This window comes from Sparus aurata, chromosome 15 (assembly GCF_900880675.1).
Source record: "Sparus aurata chromosome 15, fSpaAur1.1, whole genome shotgun sequence".
NCBI classification, from domain to species: Eukaryota; Metazoa; Chordata; class Actinopteri; order Spariformes; family Sparidae; genus Sparus; species Sparus aurata.
Window position 1 is genome coordinate 6,258,007 of NC_044201.1, and position 22,152 is coordinate 6,280,158.

General features: G+C 46.9%; 1 protein-coding gene across 9 annotated transcripts in view; it reads right to left on the reverse strand.

The window, feature by feature from the left end:
* The window catches only part of zmiz1a (zinc finger, MIZ-type containing 1a), a 108,483-nt gene that overhangs the window by 15,263 nt on the left and 71,068 nt on the right, over nucleotides 1-22,152 (reverse strand). For 4 of the 9 annotated variants that reach the window (XM_030442056.1, XM_030442061.1, XM_030442055.1 and 1 more), the window contains 4 exons: nucleotides 20,267-20,375; nucleotides 17,445-17,558; nucleotides 14,239-14,344; nucleotides 3,199-3,234 (listed from right to left, as the gene is read on the reverse strand). In XM_030442056.1, coding sequence (XP_030297916.1) covers nucleotides 3,199-3,234; nucleotides 14,239-14,344; nucleotides 17,445-17,558; nucleotides 20,267-20,335 — 325 coding nt within the window. In that variant the 5' untranslated portion in view covers nucleotides 20,336-20,375. Of the gene's footprint in view, nucleotides 1-3,198; nucleotides 3,235-8,074; nucleotides 8,461-8,667; nucleotides 8,780-14,238; nucleotides 14,345-17,444; nucleotides 17,559-20,266; nucleotides 20,376-22,152 lie in introns of those variants that run through there. The other 5 variants (XM_030442058.1, XM_030442059.1, XM_030442063.1 and 2 more) reach the window with 4 other exon arrangements.

Here is a 22,152-nt window from a genome sequence, read left to right on the forward strand (position 1 = left end):
TGAATGCGTTTCAAACTATCCCTTTCACTAAGGGACTGCAGCTCTGGCTGATAAATGCGACAAGTCCCAGTCCGTGTTGATGTGTTTTTTTACCTAAGACCTCCTCGTAACAAGTGGTCTGTTCTGTCCTCTGAACAGAACAAAGGCAGATTTTCTCTAGGAAAGTCTCCCTGAACCTCTGCGAACAGCTCCATTTCCTAGAAGCTGGAGCTTTTAATTGAGTAATACCCAGAGACATATGGGCCCTCCTCACTCAGGCTGTATTTAATGCCGTATGGGTGACTGATAGCAGGAGGCCCGGCTCGTTCTCCCCTCACCTCAGCCCCTCCGGGAGCAGCAGGGAGGGGGAATAAGCCCTGGTAACAGGCTGCAAGGCCCATTAACTAATGACAGAGTGTGTGTACAAGTCCTCTTTTACAAGGAAACCCCAATGCTAATTACTATGAACTCTGATAGTGCTGTGAGAGTGTGAGTGTGTGTGTGTGTGTGTGTGTGCGAGCATTTGTGTGCGGTAAAAGCCCTTGAGCGTATCATTTTGCCAGTTAAATCACGACAGATTGCTATCTAGAGATTCTAGGACACTTTAAAAGTGTCCAACATAATTCAGTTGGCTGCACGATGGTGACGCCACTTTGTCGACGAACGCCGAAGCCCCTACGTGCGCCCACATGTACGCAACGGGAACAGCGAGGTTCGGGAAGGTGACGCCCTCGCCTATCTGCGCACCGCTGTGCTCTTTAGCAGCAGCCAGCAGCAGAGGAGTGTCATTGTGCTGGACGGTTCACAGGTGTGAAACCGCTCGACTGAATGTGTGATATGACTAATTTTAGTTTTATCCTGCACAGCCGAGAAAAACATGCTGAAAAGGCCCCAACTTTTGTCAGCGCGTGTCAAATCCACCCAGTGAAATGACAAATTCAAGCAGGTGCAAGCAGGTTTTATTCGCTCCTGCGCCCAGTCAGTAAATTTGTGTCTCATCTGTTAAAAAAAAAACTAAAAACAGTCCAACCAAGTCTTTGTGCACACTCTGAAAGATTATGTACTATACTGACATCGGTACAAAATGTGTCACATCCACATCCCATGCTTATGAAGTGGCTGTCACATCGGGTGGTGGAGGGGATGGTGGTGGAGTTACTGGTGTAACGGCTGCCAAGACAGTGAATTGAAAGATATGTTACTGTCAAAACCAAATTATATTTTTATAGAGACCTCAGGTGGTGACCACAGCCAAAACATTATCTTTTCCTAACCCTAACCAAGCGGATTCTGTGCCCTTACCTAACCAGATCACAATCGTAGCAATGTCACAACATTAAATAATCAAAAAAGAAAAAAGTCGAGTTGCAACATATCTATGGTTTTGATAAATCTACATTGCCAACTTTTTATTCTTATGATAAGATTGTTTCTAACACTACTAAGTGAGACACAAATCACTTTAATATGACAAAGCATGCAAATAACAACTATTTTATCAAATCTAAGTAAAATGTCTATGTAGAATGTTTAATTGCACTACAAAATTATGTTTATGTTGACGTTGTAGAGTCAAAGAGTAAATAATACATTCACATTCATGTTAGCTGTCAGGTCAGTGACATTTCACTCAGGATACCATTAATGTAAAACGATGTTACCCAGCAAAACGCATAGACGCCACCTTGTTTAATTCTATATGCACATAAATACAGCATATAGCCACACTGACACAGACACAGGTGTCAGTCAAGAAGACTCAGCAGAATATAGAGACCACGGGAATGTGTACCAAACCAAACCCCTGTACTACTTCGACTGGATTTTCTCAAAATCGGTTACAGCCATGTGTTTGTTTACCTGCAGCAGACACAGAAAAAGAAAGGCAGCACTCCAGTAGTAAAGATGCAAAGAATCAGCTCCTGTCCTCATCTTTTTTTGGTGAATTTGACTATTTGACTGACAAAACTGATGATGAGTTCTGGCGTCAAAGTTTTCAAAGCGTTCATCATAGTGACACTTGTTTCCTGAATTTGTTCTGGGGAAACAAAACAAACTCGCGCTTTGTAAAAGTGGAGAGAGAAGATCCGTCTTGTAGGTGCATGAATTCATTTGCAACTGGGAGGCTCAGTTATATAGCTGATTAGGTTTGTTTGCTCCACGGAGTTTGTGAGGCATTCTGCAGGATCATCCTGCTAATTGCGCAAGATACAATCACTCTCAATGAATGAGACAAATATTCAGATGGAATCCCTGCCCTCAGACTGAGCATCCTCACATCACCTATGGTCCTACAGTGACTGTAACTGGTCACACCAGGCTTTAATAGAGACATATAATACCGTGCATGCAGCTCTAATGTAGTTTTGGTGATAACAACACAGACAAAGGAGAGAAAACTAAATGAAAAATTACACTTTCCGAGCATGAACACCGCAGCACTAAACATAAAAGCCTTCTGAGACAATGTGTGGGATGATAAAAAGAAGCAATTTATAATAGATATCATAAGCAGAAGTCTGCAAAACACTGGCAGGTAGTGTCTGTGCTGTGTGGGTACAAAATATTATGCAAAAGACAAATATGGAGGGGATATATAATACTGCGAAATAAAAAAAAAAAATACAGTCATGCTTTTTGCAGAAGTGTAATGGAAGCCATTTAAGCAGTCAATGATATCCCCCATCCTGCCCCCGCTCTGTTCAGCCAACTTCTTCCAAGAGAAGAGCATATCAAATGGGCTTTAGTCTCAACAGCTTGGAGGCAGAGGAACTCAAACGTTCCCTGCAGAGAGACAGCTCTGTGTCAGCGATCACACTCAACCAAAACCAGGCCTTTAAAGTAACTAACTGTTCGCACTAACATGTTACAATATTCCAAATCTGAAACAGCCTCGAACTTAAAATATGTCATTTTCTATTTAATTATCTCAAATTTCCATGTTTTTTTTTGTTGTTTTTTTTTTTGTTGCTCATTTGCATTGGTAAAAAAGCGGTTCTCTTATCGGGCTGGTTTGACAGAATTTCATCCATGACCTCTGGCAGTACACCAGACATGAGGGCAGAGGGAGGGGGAGGGGGGGGGAAGAGGATGGATGAAAGGATGCTAGACAGAGGACAGGTGGAGATGGAGGGAGTGGGCAGATCCCCTCCTCCCCGGGATGTGCGTGGGTTACAAGCCAAAAGAGATGCTGCAGCCCAGAAGGGAGGGTAGCTCTACCTGAGTCACTCTGACATCTCCTGCAGGTGCTGGTTTCTGTGGGGTTCAAATTACACATTTTTAAACGGGGCAGAGTTATAAGAATCAGCATGAATACACCAAACATAATGCAGCATAGGACGGCTGGAATCCGGCTAGAGGTGCAGAATGTCGGCGCTCGGGCGGGAGTTGTGGGGTCTTCGTGTCGTGCGTGGCCACAGACAACACAAACTTTTTTTCTGTACTGTATTTTCGATGAATTGACTGTTTGCTCTGTGATTGGTTAGGAGCACTAGTGGCTTGGGGTATTTTTTTGGTATTCTTTCAGTATCCTTCAACACTAGTGGTTGCAACACTGATATTGTTCATTCGCGGTTACCTCTAGCACTATACTTCTTGTGCTTGTTTGTGTTTTAAACTAAAAGCTTCAACTTCCTTTCTTATCCAATTGTGTTGGTCCACCTCCCCTGAATGAATGTAGGAGACACACTGGTATTGTGGGCTGTGTCTAGCCAAACTAAGCATGACTGAGATTTGCTGCAAATATTAACATTTCTCAAATTGAATGCAGCTTTAAACAGTTATTCTCTTGAGTTAGATACTCTCAATGTGTGTGCTGTTAAACAAGGCCGAGCACTACGCTACAAGGCTCATGTCCTTTGCATACTAATTAAAGGGTAACTCGTGCAATATCTCTCATTTAAGTGTGTTTACTGGTCTTGGGGAGCACTACTGCATATGTGAAAAAGCAGTATAAGGACTCTTGTGGCTCCAGAGGAAGCTGCATGCGATCTGATAAATTAAACAAGTTGGATTGTGGGTCGGTGGATAATTGTGGGTATGTGGCAGGATTTGAAAAGGACTTACAAAACAAATGATCAAAATCAATACAGCAGAACCAGAGATATCTCCTTTTTTTCTTCCACGCAGTCTTGGCACCTACAGTACCCACGATGCAACTTGGCCACTAAGTGACATTGAAGGAGGCGGTTTCCCAGTTTACATGCAACATCCTCTGGAGCCACAAAGGGCTTTATACTACTTGTTTCACATTTGCTGCACTCCCCAATACCTTTACACGCTTCGATGTGGAAAACTGGTGGAGTTACCCTTTAACGTCCATTTCCAAATTGAATTAGGAAACAAATGAATGGTGCGTCAAGTTTTCCCAATTTTTATGCCGAAGCAAACTCAAACCTTGAGATACTTCCTTTGTTAAATAAAAGAACTGAAAATGAGGGTAACAAATAAAGCAAAGGTTCCCTGCAAAATGTCTTTTCTGTCGACAAAACTTCAGCACATCAACCCCTCAGACGGAAGCGTGCATCCAACCATGAACAAGAGGCTTGTTTCAACGTGACATGTAATCACTGACGGCGTCCTTTCGGCTTTGCTGTAACTTTAGCCGACTTCTCGTTCATGAGTTAGATGCACGCTTCCTTCTGTGCTGCGATACAGAAAAGAAAATGGTTCCTCCGTGAAAGCACTCACAGCGAGGTCTGTAGATCATCTTTTAGATGCAGGTCATGATTTCCGGAGAGAGACGCCGCTATTGAGGTTTTTCAAATTCATTTTTTGACGCGATGAGCACCACAATCTGAGTGTCATCTGGTTTGATTATATTTGAGAGATGCCAGACTTCCTCAAACCTCGGCTACTCACACCTAAGCCTAGATGGATAAATAGCACCCTCAGGTCAGAGGAAAAATACATATTCTGGGCTGAACTGTCCCTTTAAAACTGAATCAGTTCTCAAACTAGTGCGACAAATCTTCCTTTTACCGACTCATCGTTACATGTTTGTTTGTTCTTTTGCATGACATAACCGAGCTCGTCAGTTACACACACCACCACATGTTTGCGCTTGATACATTTGTTACGACAGGGGTCACGGCGCCGACCTATGGATCTGACCCACTTCCTGACCGGGGAAATGAAATCAGGTGTATCTGCGTCACATGCTCGGTGACTCGGCGCGTCCTGCTTACAGTACTGAGCCCGAGGGGGGTTCACGACCGCTCAGAGGACTGTCACAACACTCACAGCGATCCCGCGTACGATCGCACACCCATTATCCACGTCTGAGTCACATGGTACATTTGCATAGAGACTCTCAAAGGCATGTAAAGCAAACAGGTAAAACGCTGGCGAACAGGTATGTGGACACAAGCATAAGTGCGAAAAAAAAAAAAAAAATGCAAAGTAAATATGGAAACCGAGGGGTGTGTGTTGGTGTGTAAACAAACAGCGTGTGTGAAGATGTGCTTGTACAGCGAGGCGCCTCGCACGGCATCGGAGAACAACAAGCTGTGAATGAACTGTTCTTATCAGCCATGTGCAGCTTCCCACCACTGGAGGGGAACTAGTAAATATCACATGCCTAATTATAACCAGACACACCACTTGTCTCAACTTCCACAATTGCGTCTTTCATCTCACACTGTTGTTGTCCCCGCAATGAAATCATGAGGGCGAAAAACACAATCAGGAATTCTGAGATTTCCTGCGGCTGCTGTCTCACAACAAAACACGGCGGGTATAAAAAAAAAAGTGATGCCATTCCAGCTGTGGCGCTTCACGGGCGTATTAGCGACGGAGGATTTCGTCAACACACCTTGACTTGACTAAAGCGCTGTTTCGATATGGAGGTGATTAACAAGACTGAAGATTTTTTTTTTTTTTACAAGGGTTTCCTTAAAACACATCCTGCAAGATTCCTGCATCGCCCGAGGTGCCGAGAGCTCCGCCCGCCACCGCTATCAATGCTTCACATCAGCTTGTCCTACCAGGAATACCTTCCTCAATTCTCAACATAACTGGTCCGCATGCTTTCAGCTGGGGGGGGGGGGAGGTGTTCAAGCAATGATTCACGAGAGAAGCAGAAACCAACGTGGGCCGCACACATTACAGTTCAAAGTCAAAATGTCATGAATGAGTCACTAAACAGCCTGATGGGAAGTAGCCGGAGTGCAGTTGCAGCAGGTCAAAGAAGTGTGTCGAGAGAGAAAAGAGGAAGTCGAGGGAGGTGGGGGTGGGGGGGGGGGGGTGGCTGCGAGGTGGAGGTTGAGGATGCAGACGGTTTCAGCAGTTTACACCGTGCTCGGGCTAACAGGAAGTGCTGCAGTTCGACAGCTACTAGCTGGAAGTCACATTGTGTTATAGTGTTTTCTACAGCGGTCAGTGGGAGATTGTGTGATTGTTTTACGAGAGCTAATTAACTCGTCGCTTTTAAGGTTAGATCGAGCACTGATTGAATAGCCTGCAGCGTCGTGTCCCTTTTATTACCCCACTGCCCTTTTACTCGTTCATGAGAAGGAAGTGCTGTTTCCCTATGTGAGACATTTGACGATGAGAGGTGCATTAAAGATGTTTAGAAACAAAGAGCGGGCCTGTCTGTGCAGCGGACCCTCCGTGACTACACTCCCCCCCTCCTCCTCCTCCTCTCTAATGAGTGGACGGGCAGACAGGCTCCAGCTCCGGAGCACAGGTCACAAACTTCAAAAAAAAAAAAAAAGAAAAAAAAAAAGAAGCCACAGTGGAAAAGTGGGTCATCATCTCCTGACACAGAAACACATACACGAACACACACTTGCTCCCTTCGCACCAACATGGATACGCGCTCCTTTAAATGTCATAAGCTGGAGGAAGTAGTTGAATGTATGACGTACAATCTGCATTCTTAACATCAGGGACTGGAATGGAAAACTAGTGTAATAGTCAACTAATCTGGCTAATCTATTATTTCCTTTATTTTAAACCCAGAATTGTAATATTTACAACATTAATGAGGCAATGATTCTACCTCAGAAATAAAAAGTATTTACATAAGTGATAAACAAGCTGTTCTCGGTGGAAAATAAGGTCCCCAGCACACTGTTAGAAGCGAGAAAGATGGCAGGGTCCGCCACATCTAAATAAAGTAAAGCAGGATTACATTGTGCAGTCTGTTAAGGTCAGTTTGTTTATTCAGTTTATTAAGACATGAAAACAAAGAGAGTTTGTGTAGGCATAAAACAATCAGTCAACAAAGCTATTTCTGTGTTATATGTATTCTCCAAAACTACACACTGCACCTTTAATTGATAGTTGTCTGGTCTCATTATTGTCACCAAATGGTGAAAAATGTCAATATTCAAATGTCTTATTTTGCAAACAACCCAAATATATTCAGTCATAAAAGGAGCAATTCAACTGAGCAAACTCAAACTGGGTAATCGACTATCCAAACACTTGCTGATTATTTCAATAGTTGATAACTATTCGATTAATTGCATTACAAACATGACCAACAATCCGGTCAAAACATAGCCTAAATATAAACCCAACTTATGCCACAAGCCTAAGTAAACAAGGCCACAACCTCAACAGACTCACCAGGCCCAAGAACAAGCCAAAAACTAACCAATACATCATAACGCCAATGTATATTTGCACACAGTGCACACGGACAAAAAGCCACTCAGTATGACGCCATGACAGAACAGCATGTAGGTCAACCTGTGGTCAGCTGATCTGTCCTGATCCCGTCTTGTCTGAGCGGTCAGCGCTTTAGACTACAGTCACACACACGGACGAGATAGAAGCAAAACAATTTAATTCAATTATACAAAGCACAGGCAGAAACTAATTCTCTTGCGTCGAGTCCATTTAACTGAGTGTACTTTAACATGAAAACCAAGTTTCAATTAGTGCATTATTAATGAATGAATTTGCATCATCTCAGACCTAAATCAGCTGCTCAATTGGCCTCTGTTAACCCCTGATCCGGCCCCACGCACACTCAAATAATATGCCACATCGTTTAGTGCAGAGATACACACATGGACAGCTTACACACACACACACACACACACACACTCGCACTCATACACACGCATGCATGCACACACGCACTTACCCAGAGCCAAGCAAAGTCCCTGCACATCTCATCTCATTCCCTTCATAGCGCAGAGAAAAGACTCAAGTGTCACAAATGCTCCTGTTCCCGCAGAGGCCAGTGGCAACTCTCAAAGCTTTTGCTGCTTCCAAGCCTCCTGCCTGCGCCTTATCACTGTCACTCTCTGCACATATCCCTTACTCTGCTCACTCTTTTCTTTCTTACTTCCTCTCCTGTCTTTCTCGCTCTCTGTTCTTTTTTTTTCTTTCTCTTTTGCTCACTCTCTTTCCCGTGCCTTGCTCTCTGATCTGTCTTTTTCCCTTGTCCAGCGTCTGCACAATGCACATCAATTATTCAGAGGCAGTCTCCCGGTTTCTCCGGCTTATCCAATCAGAGCGCGGCTCTGCACTAATGGGCTCCTGCTGTACCTGCTACCGGCTCCAACCCACTCTCGAGACAGCGGGGGGAGGGAGGGAGGGAGGGTGGGAGGGAGAGAAATAGACAGAGGGAGCAGAGGAGACAGGCGAGGATGAGAGGAAGAGATAAAGACAACGAGCCGACGCAGACAAACAGGAGTAGAGATAGAGAAGGCAAGATATTCTAGTGCTTCTCACCTCTGTCGTGAGGTGCCGTTATCGACGTGCTCGGCCTAGTCTGTCTCCATTGCCTTGTTTCTCTAAGATGCCATGACAGAAACACACATGCACACATCATAAGCTGGCAATACGACCGGCATTTTTCAGGAAGGGGGAGAAAGAAAAAAAAAAAAAACAGAAAAACCTGCGAGCTCAGATTGCAAACTTGCATACATGGGAGGGGTTTAATATGCTGTTCGGGCTGGCTGGGAGCCAATGAACGAGAGAGAGGAAGTGGGAGAAGAAGAAAGTAAACGATGTGAACATCAATCTATTCAAAGGCAGACGTCTTGTAAGTTATCAGAGGGGGGGATTCTCCGGACAGCCTGACAACGCCGCCCTGCCTTCATCAGAGGCCACTTTGCAAATCCAACCAACAAGACACATCGAGAGACGAGCCGAATATCTGAGTGCAACTGAATCAAAGAGGAGGCAGGTTGAGGGTGAATCAGAGTTCAGCTCCTGTTCGCCTGCCCCTGACATAACCCAACAATCTGGATGAATGAACAGGAAAGACCTGAGCTGTCACCGTGCTCTCTCTTCTTAGCCATAATGTTGAGATGTGCCGTGCAGCCAAAGAGCGGGAAAGCCCACTGGCCTTGTGACAGCAGAGAGGAACTGCCTTTCGTGTGGCTTTTGTGTGACAGACGCACTCACGTCAACAGTCTCACAAATATCCCACGCAGCAACAAACACACACAACTGAGGCATTGTTGGACGGAAATATAACTTGAAAAGGGTGTGTTAAAAAGCCCCTGAGGGGTTGATAGGGACGGGGGGGGGGGGGGGGGGGGTTGAGTCCTCTTAAGGTGTGGGTGCCAGATCAGTCAACCCTGAACAAAAGGAGGATTTGAATCATTCGCTCATCCGGTTTTGACAAGAAAAGAGTCCTCTGTGTACTGAGTGCGACTGCTGGGATATTACCATAATGAATTTACTTGCAACTGTGTAAACCAAACCAATTAGGAAGCAAGTGATAGAGGACCCAATCAGCTAGAGGCAGCAAATGCAGCCGAGTATTTCCCCACGAGCTTTATTCCTATAAACTTAACGGTGATGTTCTGAAGGTAGTTTTGGGTTGCAGAGGGGTTTCATCATCTGAGGCGAACCACTGGAGAGTGTCAGAGGAGAGGCCCGCCTGCTAAAAATAAACCCCGTTTCCTGTTAATAATTCAGCGCGCTGCTCTTACTCAGCAGTAATTAAATATAAAAGTCTGTAAGGTTGATTGGGTCAGTAACAAAGGATGCCTACACCTTCCTCTAGTTCTACACACACAGCTCAAAGATGGAAGGAAAGACGGGGTGAGAAAATCAATCAAGTGAACGTAAATTGAGACAGATAAGTGGAAGACATGTTGTAGGCCAGAGGAAGAGAGAGGCGAGTGTGTGTGTGTGTGTGTGTGTGTGTGTGTGTGTGTGGTAGAACTCACACACTGTGCAATGAGTCTCCACAAAGTCTAATGGGAGCACTTATTTTCAGTCCATTCTCTTGCACTGCCTGCTGAATAATGGGAGTTATGTGTGTGTGTGTGTGCGCGTGTGTGTGTGTTTTTTTCCGGAGGACACCGGGTGAGTTACAGCCACACCCTGGAAGTTTTCTGTCACTGTTGACACAGCAGTGTGGCTGTTTTCCTGATGTGAGAGACCAGATCACCCAGTGAGAACGCTCTGTTGACTAACCGAGCGATGACGGTTCTGCTGCGAATATTTCTTTTTAATGTCAGAGGGAGTCCGTCTCTGGGAATTTACCCAGCTTCGATCGCCATGTTTTCTTTTCAAACACTCACTCTTACTCAGCAGAAGATGGGAATCTAACATAAAAAACATCAGCTGGGAAGATCTTTAAAAAATCTGTTGCTCTTTTACCACAATTCGGTGAATTACTCACCGCTGGAGCTTCACCTCCTGTGTGAATTCTGATCACACGTGATGCCAGCATAAATCACTGAATCATTATTTCTTTTTTAGGCGAGACAGAAGGAGAACAAGCTGCGACCTGCGTCTGACTTAAACATTAAAAGGAGGTTTTTCAAGAACATAGCGTTCATTCCAGGGAGGAGCTAATCCAGAGCGTGTCAGGTCATGTTGAAAACATAATACACAAACTGAGCCGACACTTAAGACTCACTTTCATCTCATTAAAACTTGAGAGGAGGGGACACTGTCACAGGAGAGCCAAGAAAGTCGTCATAATGATCATTTTGTGGGGTTATTATTGGAGCTAAAGAGAGAGAAAGAGCGGCTGTGAGCGTGGCGACAGATTCACTGAGGAAGGAAACAGTAAAACCCTTGAGAGATTATGTGGCTAATCTGATTTGTTGTCTGCTGAAGTTCACGGTAGCCCGACAGCTCAGAGTCTATCAGGGCTGTGTGTGTTTGTGGGGCAGCAGCGCACCTATTATCTAATGAACCTCTCAGCTGGACGTCCGTGTGAAGCAGACTACAGATTATTAGGAGGGAAACATAAACAGGTCTAAGAAGCTTTGAAAAAATAAACAGACTGTGGGTTTTAAAGGATTTGAAAAAAAAAGACCGTCACGCATGACCACAGGAAAAGAAATCCAAACGCGCTATTCGCTCCATTCAGAGCGTCGACTAAACGCAGCGAGGCTAGCCGCTACGGCCGTATGCTAACGGCGTTAATGCCGTGTAGCCGCGCGGGCTCTGAGAGTTAAAAGTGCTAATGCTAGCTCGCCTAACAGTAGATAAAGCTCCTCACCGGCTGATTCCAGATTAGAGCGACACACTAATCCCACAGGCCTCGCTGCAGGGTCACAATCTCCAGACAGCTCATCGGCGGCAGTCTGGTGTTGACGGGTCGCATGGGGCAACAGTTTGTGCTTTTATGTGAGGAGGAGTGCAAATTTAGTCATCAAATGAGAAGTACTGGTATAGTGATATATCATTTAGTACTTCATACATATTTATCTATTATTAGGAAAATAGTCTTCATTAGAACCTAGTATTTGCATTTGGTTATAAGGTTGTAAGAATCGATACTTTTTCGACACCGAGAATTTAAAATACAGCCCAACCAATACATCTGTTAGTCAGTATTACCGCTGATGTGGTCCGATGTGCACCGATAAGACACTTTCTGCTTATGGATTGTAAAGCAGAAAAAATGTAGTATTAAATTCCCAGTTAAGTGTGCTGATCAGTCATTTTATACAATACAATTTGAGAGATCATTGCAAAACACTTGTGTACATCAGCTGAAATATCAGTATGACAATTCAGGTATTAGTCAGGCGCTAGTTTAAAATGACACAATATCTGCATTCGAAAATACTGAGAGCAACAAAGGCTGCACAGACATTCACATTATTACAAGTGTGTTTGTATATATTCAGTGTCTCTTTTGTGTGCTGGCACTGTTTGCAGGTTGCTAATTGAAAGAAATTCACTCAAATTTGTAGATTTTTTTTTGTGTGCCTAGGACTTTCTTTTTGCAGGGGTCTCTAAAGAGGCATCCAGTATCATTTTATCATACCAATGTTCTATCAAAGCTCCACCTTCTTTTGTAGCTGGAGAGGAAAATACAAAAGTAAACTTTAGATGTGCAGCAAACTGTAAAACCAAAAAAAAAAAGGAGGGGAGCAATAATAGTTTTATCCACTTCCTCTTTAACAGACGCTCTGAAAGAAAGCATCGGTGTGATTGATCCTTTGAGTCTTAAGAGTCTGACTCTTCCCCTGAGGAGCCCGCAGAGAGCATCCCAGACTCCTTGGCCCTCGGTCTGGGCTCTCAGGTGTCAGATCTGCAGCTCTGTGTCGCCATGTAGGCTGTCAGAAGATTGTGCTGGAGCTGCACAATTAGACACACTTTCATGCACGCACTGACACACACACACACCCACACACACACACACACACACACACACACAAAGACGGACAAAAACAACCCAAAAACACATCATGCAGACAGAGCTGATGGCGCAGTAACAGCCGAATGCTTCTCTGTATCCTTGTTGATGCATTTGTATGAGCGCACGCACCTATCTCTGAGTTCAAGTGTGCATCACGTCTCCTCTGTCGCCCTCCCGTCTGCTTTCTCAGACAGACGTCCTTGTGAGGGAGGTAAGACGGATGCTCAGTGAGTAAGATCTGCCTTGAGTCACATCTGCCTCCCACCCCGACAGCCTTCCTGCCTCGTTTGATGACTGGGCCGCATCATATCTCCAACCCCCCCCCACCCCCCCCCCCACCCCCCCCACCACCACCAACCCTTGTAATTACACTGCAGTTCCCATTTGTCCGCTGTGCATAAACAGCCCTTCCTGAAACCCGGTGCTGTCCTCTATTAGATCCCAGAACCATCAGCCGGCCCGAGGATGATTCTGACTGTCAGTCGGGCTCAGACAGCCAGCCAGTACGGGCCGTGTCTGCACAACAATCACATTACCCCAACACACGAACACAGGCAGAGAGAGAAACACGGCAATCAATATCGTACACTGACGTCTGTCTGACCACTTAAGTTCCTCCCAACAAGATGCTTCCCACCACAGCTGAAAGAGGATATTCAGCTCGGGCACATGTTCATGTCGAAGGGACGTATGAACAAACAGAAAACCCGGGAGAAACTGACACACTTCTGCATATTCAGTTGTAGCTCCTGTGAGGAATTATGGGATAAGTTTTCAGAGCGTCACTGTCAGCGCCGTCACTGCAGTTCCTGTTATGAAACAGTGACATATGCGCCCTGTCAGAAAAAAAACAAAGAAATCAGACAGTCGAAACAAAATATTTGACTCTCACTACTCCCACTTACGTAATCGCCGAACAAAGGTTTATCTGTGCTCTGACTGGCTGGCTACGGCTTTGTCAGGGTCCCTGTCGGGCAGAGTGAGTGGTCCGGCGCACATCAGCAACACCTCCCCAGCCATCCATCTCTTTCTCCCTCTCTCTCTCCTCGCCGTCTCTCCCGCCTCTGCACATTTCACTTTGACAAATGTACAAGAACAGGCCGCTCCTGCAGGACCGTGGGAGGCGGGGAGGGGAGGTATGGATCGGAGGGGGATTGGATTTGAATGATAAATGTCTGAGGGTAGCGTTGCTGCTCTGGCGCTCATGTGTGCGCGCATGCAGACTGCACATACGAGCGAGGGGGGGGCTTGTGCGGAAAGACCGTTGAGTGGACGGTTTTTGTGAGGCTACCACCCGGACATCTCATCTCAATAGCACATTAATGTTTAATGGAAACTAAAAATATCTGACATTATAATGCCCTATTGGCTTATTGTGCGATGTCTGTGGTCACAGTCGCCGGTAGAAACATTTCCAAGCCACAGATTCATGGTAACTTTAACAGGCACGGAGAGGAACTAAATGACGTTAGTATGATCATAGGATTCTGTCTTTTGCTTTCTGACTGGATCGCGGACCCAAGCCACTCAGCAAAAACTTGTATTTCATGAAGAAGTGAATCATGTGCGGCTCTGCGAACAAGGAGCGCCGTACCATCCGCTGTCTTGCAAGTCATCAGCGGTAAGCGGGATGACGTATGGGCATGCATCTGCTGGCGTTTCAGTAAAGCGGTGGGTCTTACCTGCAGACTTGGGAGTGAATTTGTCTCTGTTGGCGGCGCACACAGCCAGCAACCTGTAGCCCAGGTCCAAGTCGAACCCCTGCTGAGCGGCAACTCGACTCACCACCTGGAGGAAGAAAGGAGCGGCAGAAAGTGAGCGATCCTTCAAGCCCTCTGTTTATTAATCATTTATAGGTGAACCCACAGCGGGTTATTGAGCGAAATAGCCGATTAGTGTGTCCTTAAAATGTCTGAAAGCTACTGACAGCAAACATTCACGTTGAAGAAGCTGATTTCTTGACACATGATGCTCTTTTTCTGGTTCATTATTTCATTTTGGGCTTCTACTACAACAGGTTTACACGGTTTAATGCTCAGTTTTCTCATACTGTCCAATGAAAGAGCACTGTATTCCACCTCCCTCTGTTTCAGGTTTTAGGATACCCAGTCTTCTCTGATTGGTCAGCTCACACGCGCCAGAGCCAACACCGCTCAGCGTGTCTCCACTCGACTCAGTCATGTTTTCAGCTTCATTTCTACTGTGAATATAGACCTTAATTATGCAAATGTTTGACACAGTGACATAGTGTGATGTCGACAAGTCACGGCATTACAGGACTACTGGTGAGGCGTTTCAGGGGCAGTGTTTTCTGTGGGAGAGGGGAGCTCCGGTTGGCACAGACTACATTCACACCACCATTTAACACACCGAAGGAAAGCATTAAAGGTCGGCTTTCAAAAATTACTCAAACCAATTAATCACTTTTCAAACTATTGATTCCGTTGCAGCAGCTCTAAATTGCTACATAATTCATCACTACAACAAAGCGGGTAAATTGCACTTTTTCATGCTGTACTCTAAGATATTGATCTTATCTCAATCCTTTCACTTTCTTAATTGTGTTAGTTTTTTGAGCCTCTGCTACCATTGAGCTCACAAACGCACAGGCACAGTGGGATTAATGTGGAGTCTGCAGTCTGGATTGCTCCACTGATCCACAGTCAGGTTGAGTCTGATGACTGCATCAACCTCCAAGAGAGGAGAGAGCGCCAAACCACAGTCGCTCTGCAGAACGAGCAGAGCCTCTGAAAGGTTATCCTCAAAACAAGCCCGCTCTGGCCCTAAAGTGAACAGTTTGTCTGCTCACTTAAGGCTGTTGGTTCAAACACCCAAAACAGACCCGGGACGTAAAATGGTGAACACAGGTTAAACTCCTCCTTTTCCCTCCGATTTCTGAGAGGAGCCGGGTGTGTTAATGACTTCAAAAAAGATGTTGAACATTTATGGGACATGAAGCAGGAGCCTCTAATATAACGTTTAAGGGTGGATGCCGAGTGACGTTAAACAGGACTCGAGAGACGAGGCTAAATCATTACGAGAAGGGAAACCCCTTTGCTTTTATCTGCCAACAGATGACTACTCCTCTGCTCCCTCTGACCTCAAAACACACATTACCGTTAACAAGGTCAACTGGGGTGCCTTTAAGAGAGCCAACATAACAGCCAGCGGTGATCATAAAGTGCCTTCGTCACAGGTAATACAGCTGCCTTGAGTGCTCAATGAAAAGCTGCTGAAGTTGTGTCAATAAATGAGATATGCTTCCAAGTTGGTCATTTATCTCGAGCTTGTAAGGAGACACAAAAAATGTCATTTAAGGGTTAAATACTTAACAACATCGGTGACTAAGCCAACCACATTATGCAAACGATGACGCCTCAGACAAACGGTCGAATCATGTTGTGTCAGTCGTTTCATTTCCTGCGTGACTGACTCTGCCCCACAGTTTGTACGAGGCAGGCAGCCAGCTACAGAGGCTAGCATAGATTCAACACGGATTTAACAGTGTTTCACCTCATAAGCCTTTTTTCCGGCATAATCTCCCATTGAGGATGTACATCCAGGCCCATACTCCAGTCAGAATGAAAAACAGTGCTGTAAGAGGTCCTAAAGGGTTACTGGGCCATTCAGAATAAATTTTTAAAAAAAAAGGAATCAGTTTATAGTTTGGTAGTTTCTTTTCCGCTTGTTGTTGAAACAGTAGTATGCGAGAGACGGCTCCGAGTAAACTAAGTGGGCGATTTTAGAAAACTGTGGGACTAGAGGCAGAGATAACACAGATGTCTGCGTGCACTGACGTTACCCACACACTCTTTATACAGCATGCATAAAGAAAGTAAAAAAAAAAACACAACAGCAAGCAGACAGAGCTAACAGTGCAGCCTTGACAGCTCAGTTATGTCATCTTTTATTGGCTCTAGAGTCGATACTCCACCAGGGATCGGAGGATGACCTCCGCATGTACAACATGCCAGAGGGAACAGGCGTCTCCACGCGAGGCAGACATTCAATTTCACTCAACAAATCTCGAGGGCTGTGATTGAAATAGAAGCACTCTGATACATAACAAGCGAGGTAACGTCACGATGAAGGCAAAAATCCCTGGAAGAATGCGCGGACTTGTTGCGCGCCGTAATTCTCCAGATAAGAAGCCGCTCGCTCTCCGAGCCTGATGAAACAATTTAGCTGATGGAAACGGCCCCATGCTGAGAGGGATCTCAGTGGTGGGCTCCATTGTATGGCTCTTTATCAGCCTTTAAGAGGCTTTTATTGTGATTTACACATTAATGAGCATTTATCTGTTTGCTCACGCTACCACTTCAGCTGGGGACAATGTACCTTCACCGGTTCCAAAGGCTGATCTCTGCGATAAATGCTGCGCTCAATTCTTTGCTCTATAGCTTCTTTCGCACATGTGGTTTTGTATGTGTGTGTGTGTGTGTGTGTGTGTGTGTGTGTGTGAGTGTTTTAACACACACCTGGTGCAGGGCAGCTCTCTGGCCCTGTGCCCAGATCGATGAATGGTAGCTGGTGAGCTGAAAGGCGATAGCCAGAGGTGACTGGCTACCCACAGTCCTGTTCAGGGCTCTTTTTCAATGTGTGTATGTGTGTGTGTTTGTGTGAAGCACAAAGTGGAGAGAGGCAGTTGGTGACAAGGACTTTAACCTGTGTCACTGGCCCCTGACGGCCTAAGCAGCTGCCTCGGATAAAACCGAAAAAAACAGGTTTAACCCAAACAAAATGTGAGGATAAACGCCTCAGAAGTGGACACATCGGCTCGTGTTTTTTTTTTCCTAACGACCCAAAATATAATTATTGTTTTGCTCCTGTCTCCTAAAAAGCACCTGAAAAACCCCAAACGAAAAAACCATAATTAGTGTTTGCGTACCGTCAGACATCCCATGAGGCTTTGCTCGAAAGGTCGCTGGAAGGCCCGGGGATCTCCACACCAGTCGAGCAGCTCTGTGGCCGCCGAGTGGAAGTTGGCCGGGTTCTGTAAGTGCTGTGCAAACACGGAGAGAAGAGACGGCCATTAGAAACAATGGGAAATAATGAGCGTTGTTTTTCTTGCTTCAGATTAAGTACAAATTGGAAAAACACTGAAACCAAATCGTTTTGCAGCCTTGCGCTCTCCCTCCAAAACTGCCTCGATTTAATGTCTTGTGTTTCTGCGCAACCCTGTGAGGACCTTGACTCCTTCCAACGTACGCCCACTCGGGGCCCCGCTGCATTGTGGGAAGAAGATCACACCCATATCGACAATGATGCCAGTGTTTCCAGTTAATCTCTCTTGGCAACACCCAGCCCTCGCCCCCATGACCCGCACAGCAACCAAACCTTTCCCTCAATCCTCCTCCTTCTCTCTCTTGCCCTCATTCACTGCCTGTTTTCAGAGTGTAACAGAGCCTCGGCACCAGTAGTCCACTGGCTGGCTCGGCTGTTCACAAAGAAAAGACAACCTTGGTCCTGGCAGCTATGTGTGCAGACTCAATGTGCGCCGTTGGTGTGTTGTCTAATCTCTTTCAGTCTCTGTCTGTCTCTCTCGCCTGTTCACTGAGGCCTGAAACAGTTGAGTCTTTTCTTCCCAGTGTCTGAAGGCTACTCAGGCTAGCAGGACACAATAAGCGGTTTTAAAAATTGGGCTCCCTTTCTTCACGGCTCAGGAGGTTAATAGCTCTGAAATGGCGCAGAGCTGCGGCCTGTTCGGTCGGCGAGATTGAGCCCACTTGAAAGTGTTTATTATTCTCATCTGGAGCTGAAGCGTTTTGTTTTGTGTGTTCTTGCAGAGAAGGTAGAGCTATTGTCTTTAGGGGGCAGCAGAGGTGAGCGTTTTCTGAAAGGGCAGCTTTTTGGCGCCGTGTGACAAAAGGGACTCTCGGGCGCGAGCGAGGCATAACAAGTCAGACCCTGCGGAGAAAATCTCCGAGAGCCTCCAGTGATATCATGAGCTTCAAGAGAGGCCTCGAGTGACTCATCTTTTCTGATGTGAAGATTAGCCATTACAGAGTTAGCCGCGGACTCTCACAGGGGTTTGACTGATGACGGAGACAAAAGCGAGGGAGAGCGAGCGAGAAAGCGAGAGATGCTCTTGTTGAGTGAGAGGGAGGAGAAGAGCCTGCTCTAGATGAGTGATATAATCTGGCATTATTGCTGCTTGATGGGAGGCGTATCAGCCTCCAGCGCGAGAGGAATCAGAACTAGCACAGCAGGGGCTGTCTGTCTAGATTTGAACTCACAGCTCCTCCTGCTGCAGCGCTCGCCACCGACTCTGCCTGACAACCTCGACTCTGGTGTGAGGGGGAGGACAGCGGAGGGAAATAGCTCGGGCTAAGTTTCGGGAGGAGGATGGGGCCTGAGCTGTTCTTGTTGTTGTTGCCGTTCAGGGTTGGATGAGGACAAGAACGGGGAGGGTGGTGGAGGGGGTGGGGGGGGGGGGAGAGGGCTGAGTGGCAGCAGTGGCGGCGGCAACAGCAGCAGAAGCAGCGATGGGGTTTCAGCAGACAAAGAGCCAGACGTTTGACAGACTTTCCTCCGCGAGATGATGGACTGACTTATCCCTTTTCAGGCCATCCAAGGATCAGGCTGCTCAGTGTCTACCTGGCTGCATGAAAAACAGCATAACACCTGGCTCGGTGCCAGCAGGCTTTCCCCCGAACCAAAACAACACCCTGCTAGCTCGGAGCTCGCAGACGAACTCGCTCGCCTTTGAAGTCTGGTTTACTACGAGTCTATAACAGCCAGAGCCGAGGAGTATATAAACCAAACTACAATTAGAGCGTTCATTAAGCCAGACGTGTTAACTCGGGCTATTTAGGGCTTATCAGTGACGCCTGAGAAAATAATTGAGGAGGCTTTGTGAGGCGAGTGGTGTCAATTCTGCAAAAATCGGGCTCATCGGAGAAAACGCTGACGTTTTGGAAGCGAGGCTTTCGACGTCGAGGGCGACGCGGAGAGGAGCAGAGAATGAGCCCGCTCGGATGAAGTTATTGTAAATGGGTGCTCAGGAGTTCAGGTGGGGGTGGGACGGGCGGAGGTTTAACAGCAGGCGCGGAGAAAAAAAAGGGGGGATATGTCGCCTCGTAATCGCGAGCTCAAAGGCCTATCATTCACCGATTCACTGTAAGGCCTGGTGTCGTATGGATGTTGGGAGATATAAAGGATCACGCCCACGCAGCGTAAACAAATAAGCCCACAGCCTGCCAGCCAGCCACTTCTTCTTGTAGACTATTAATCACAGGCAGAGGCGGTAGCCCAGGGTTACGTCTGTCTGTATGACTGTGTCTTTCTATCTGTATCCGTCTGTAAAGGAGCCTCCTGAAAGCTGGCAACTCGCGGAAGCATTTAAGCTAAAAAACCACAACAAGGGCCAGCGTGCGTCAAGAGTAAGGAACGTGATGTAAGGGAGCACAGGACCTAGAGGAGGGGGGCGGCTGTTATGTTGCTCGCCCCCTTTGAAGTCTCTTCTTGTGTTCGCTGCCAGATTTGCCTCCCTCTCTCTCTCTCCCCCCCCCCCCCCCCCCGTCTCTCTCCCCCTCTCTCTCTATGACCCTGTGCAACATGATCTGTGTGACTGGAGCTAATGGCCAGAAAAACTGATGCCCATATAAGGCGCTGAGAGGAGAAAGGAGTGCAGGAAAGGAGAGCAAACGCAGATTCCTCTCGGAGTCCACGTCGGCGCAGTTGCCGAGAGGGGGGGCTCTTGATGCCCACCTGTTTGATGCACAGCAGCCTGTCATTGGTCTGCTGGATGTGCCGGTCCATCGATGGTAGCGTGTTCATCCTGATGTCTCTACCGGGACGCCATCAAAAGTTCTTTACTCTGCAAAAAAGGAGAGAAAGAAGATGCGGGGTTAGAACAGTTAAGTCTGTAGCTTGTTAAGTGAAGTCAACATTTTTAGCAGCTTGACAGATTCTCGAGCTCGTCTGCGCGCTGACTCATCGACGGGCTCGAGTCGCCTCGAGTTTTTCTGGCAAATGCGCGAAAACGGAGATGTTCCACGGCAGACACATGACAGAACTTTGCTGCTTCATCTAACGCTCACTGCAACCGAGAGGGGGGCGACGGCGGTTATCTCGTCTGTAAAGGAAGCGCAGCTCACACAAGGTTATCAGGGGTGGCGTGGACATCTGATTTATGGCCACATCTACCAAGCAGATAAGGTTCAGCTTCACAGCATCTCTTTCGTTCTGCATACGTCTTGTTCTCAGAGAGCGATTTCTGCCCCTGCGCGCAACCACTCGGACCATCTTGGAGAAACGGGGCAGCGGCTGGATTAATGGGCGCCTCGCTGGTTTGCCGGCGAGGCCTCCGTCCCTCGCCATCCCCTTCTGTGTTTATCTCCATCAGTGTTGGTCCGCCTCGCATTCCTCCACACAAAAGCCAAACTGAGAAACCACAGGTGGGAGATGGGGGGGGGGGGGCCGGGCTCTAGAAAGCTGTTCAGTACTGATAAAGGGTCCCCCAAGATCCCCCACTGTGACAAACAGAGCGAGAGAGCGAGCGCGATGGAAGCGTAGAGCTCAGCCGGGGAGTTTGTGCTCAGTCTGGTGGGCTTATCTTAGAAAGAGTACTGCAAGTGTGCACACTCTTTTTCTGTCTCTTTCTCTCTCTCTCTCTCACTCACACACACACACACACACACACACACACACACACACGCGTGCGCGCTTAAGAGCATGTAAACACAAAAGCCTGAATTCTTCACTTTGATTAAGCGTGAAGGTAAAACTTCAAAGGAACACCTTGAGAATAAGAGTGTATTACTAATCCTCTGAGCTTAAGCATTACCAGAGTAGAATTACCTGGAGTGCACTTGCACAAAGTCTTAAACATCAGCGGATACATTGCTGGCATGAGCGAAGGGGGGAATTCTGGAGCAAATGCGGTCAAGCGGTGGGCGGCCGAACGGCCCTGCGTCAGGTTACACAGGCATGATGCTGCAGCGGTTGCTGACGGTCTGTGAAAAAGTCCCTACGGAACAGCTCTGCAGGGCACAAAGCCACTCTGACCGCGCGTAATGTGACCATGACTCTGGGTGGCCTAATTCTGCTGTGCCGTGCCTCCTGGCGTCCAGCAGATGTCTCCCTCTCCTGTTGCTAACCAGCACGTCTCTTTCACACCCTACACCCAGAGCAAGTGGTCCAGAGAGGGCTCCTTTAAGCCCCTGACAAGTGCTACAAATCCCCTTCAGCAGCCAGGCAGCTCCACGGACCGCTAACAGGGCACACTCCTGCCCAGCGCTCGCCGTCTGACCTTGTGGCTATTGATTAACTGTTTCTCCTCCAGCTCCCCTTCCTGCTGTCCCAAGACCAAAGAGGGAGGAGGAGCAGGAGGAGGAGGAAGGTGTTTAGAAATCTGCCTCTTTTACCCAATAATCTTCTCTTTTTCACCCCTCCTTCTCACACAACACCTCCTCCTCCTCCTAAGAAAAAAAAAAAAAACGGCTTTTGTGATTCAATGAAAAGATGGGCCCTCGGGTTCTGAAAGGAAAAATGAGTGAGGGAGAAACACGACTGGCTGGCAGGGCCGCATTCAGTGAGCCAGTGGCGTTGTAACGGAGATAAGGAGTCAATCCACCTGACTGACAGACCGACTG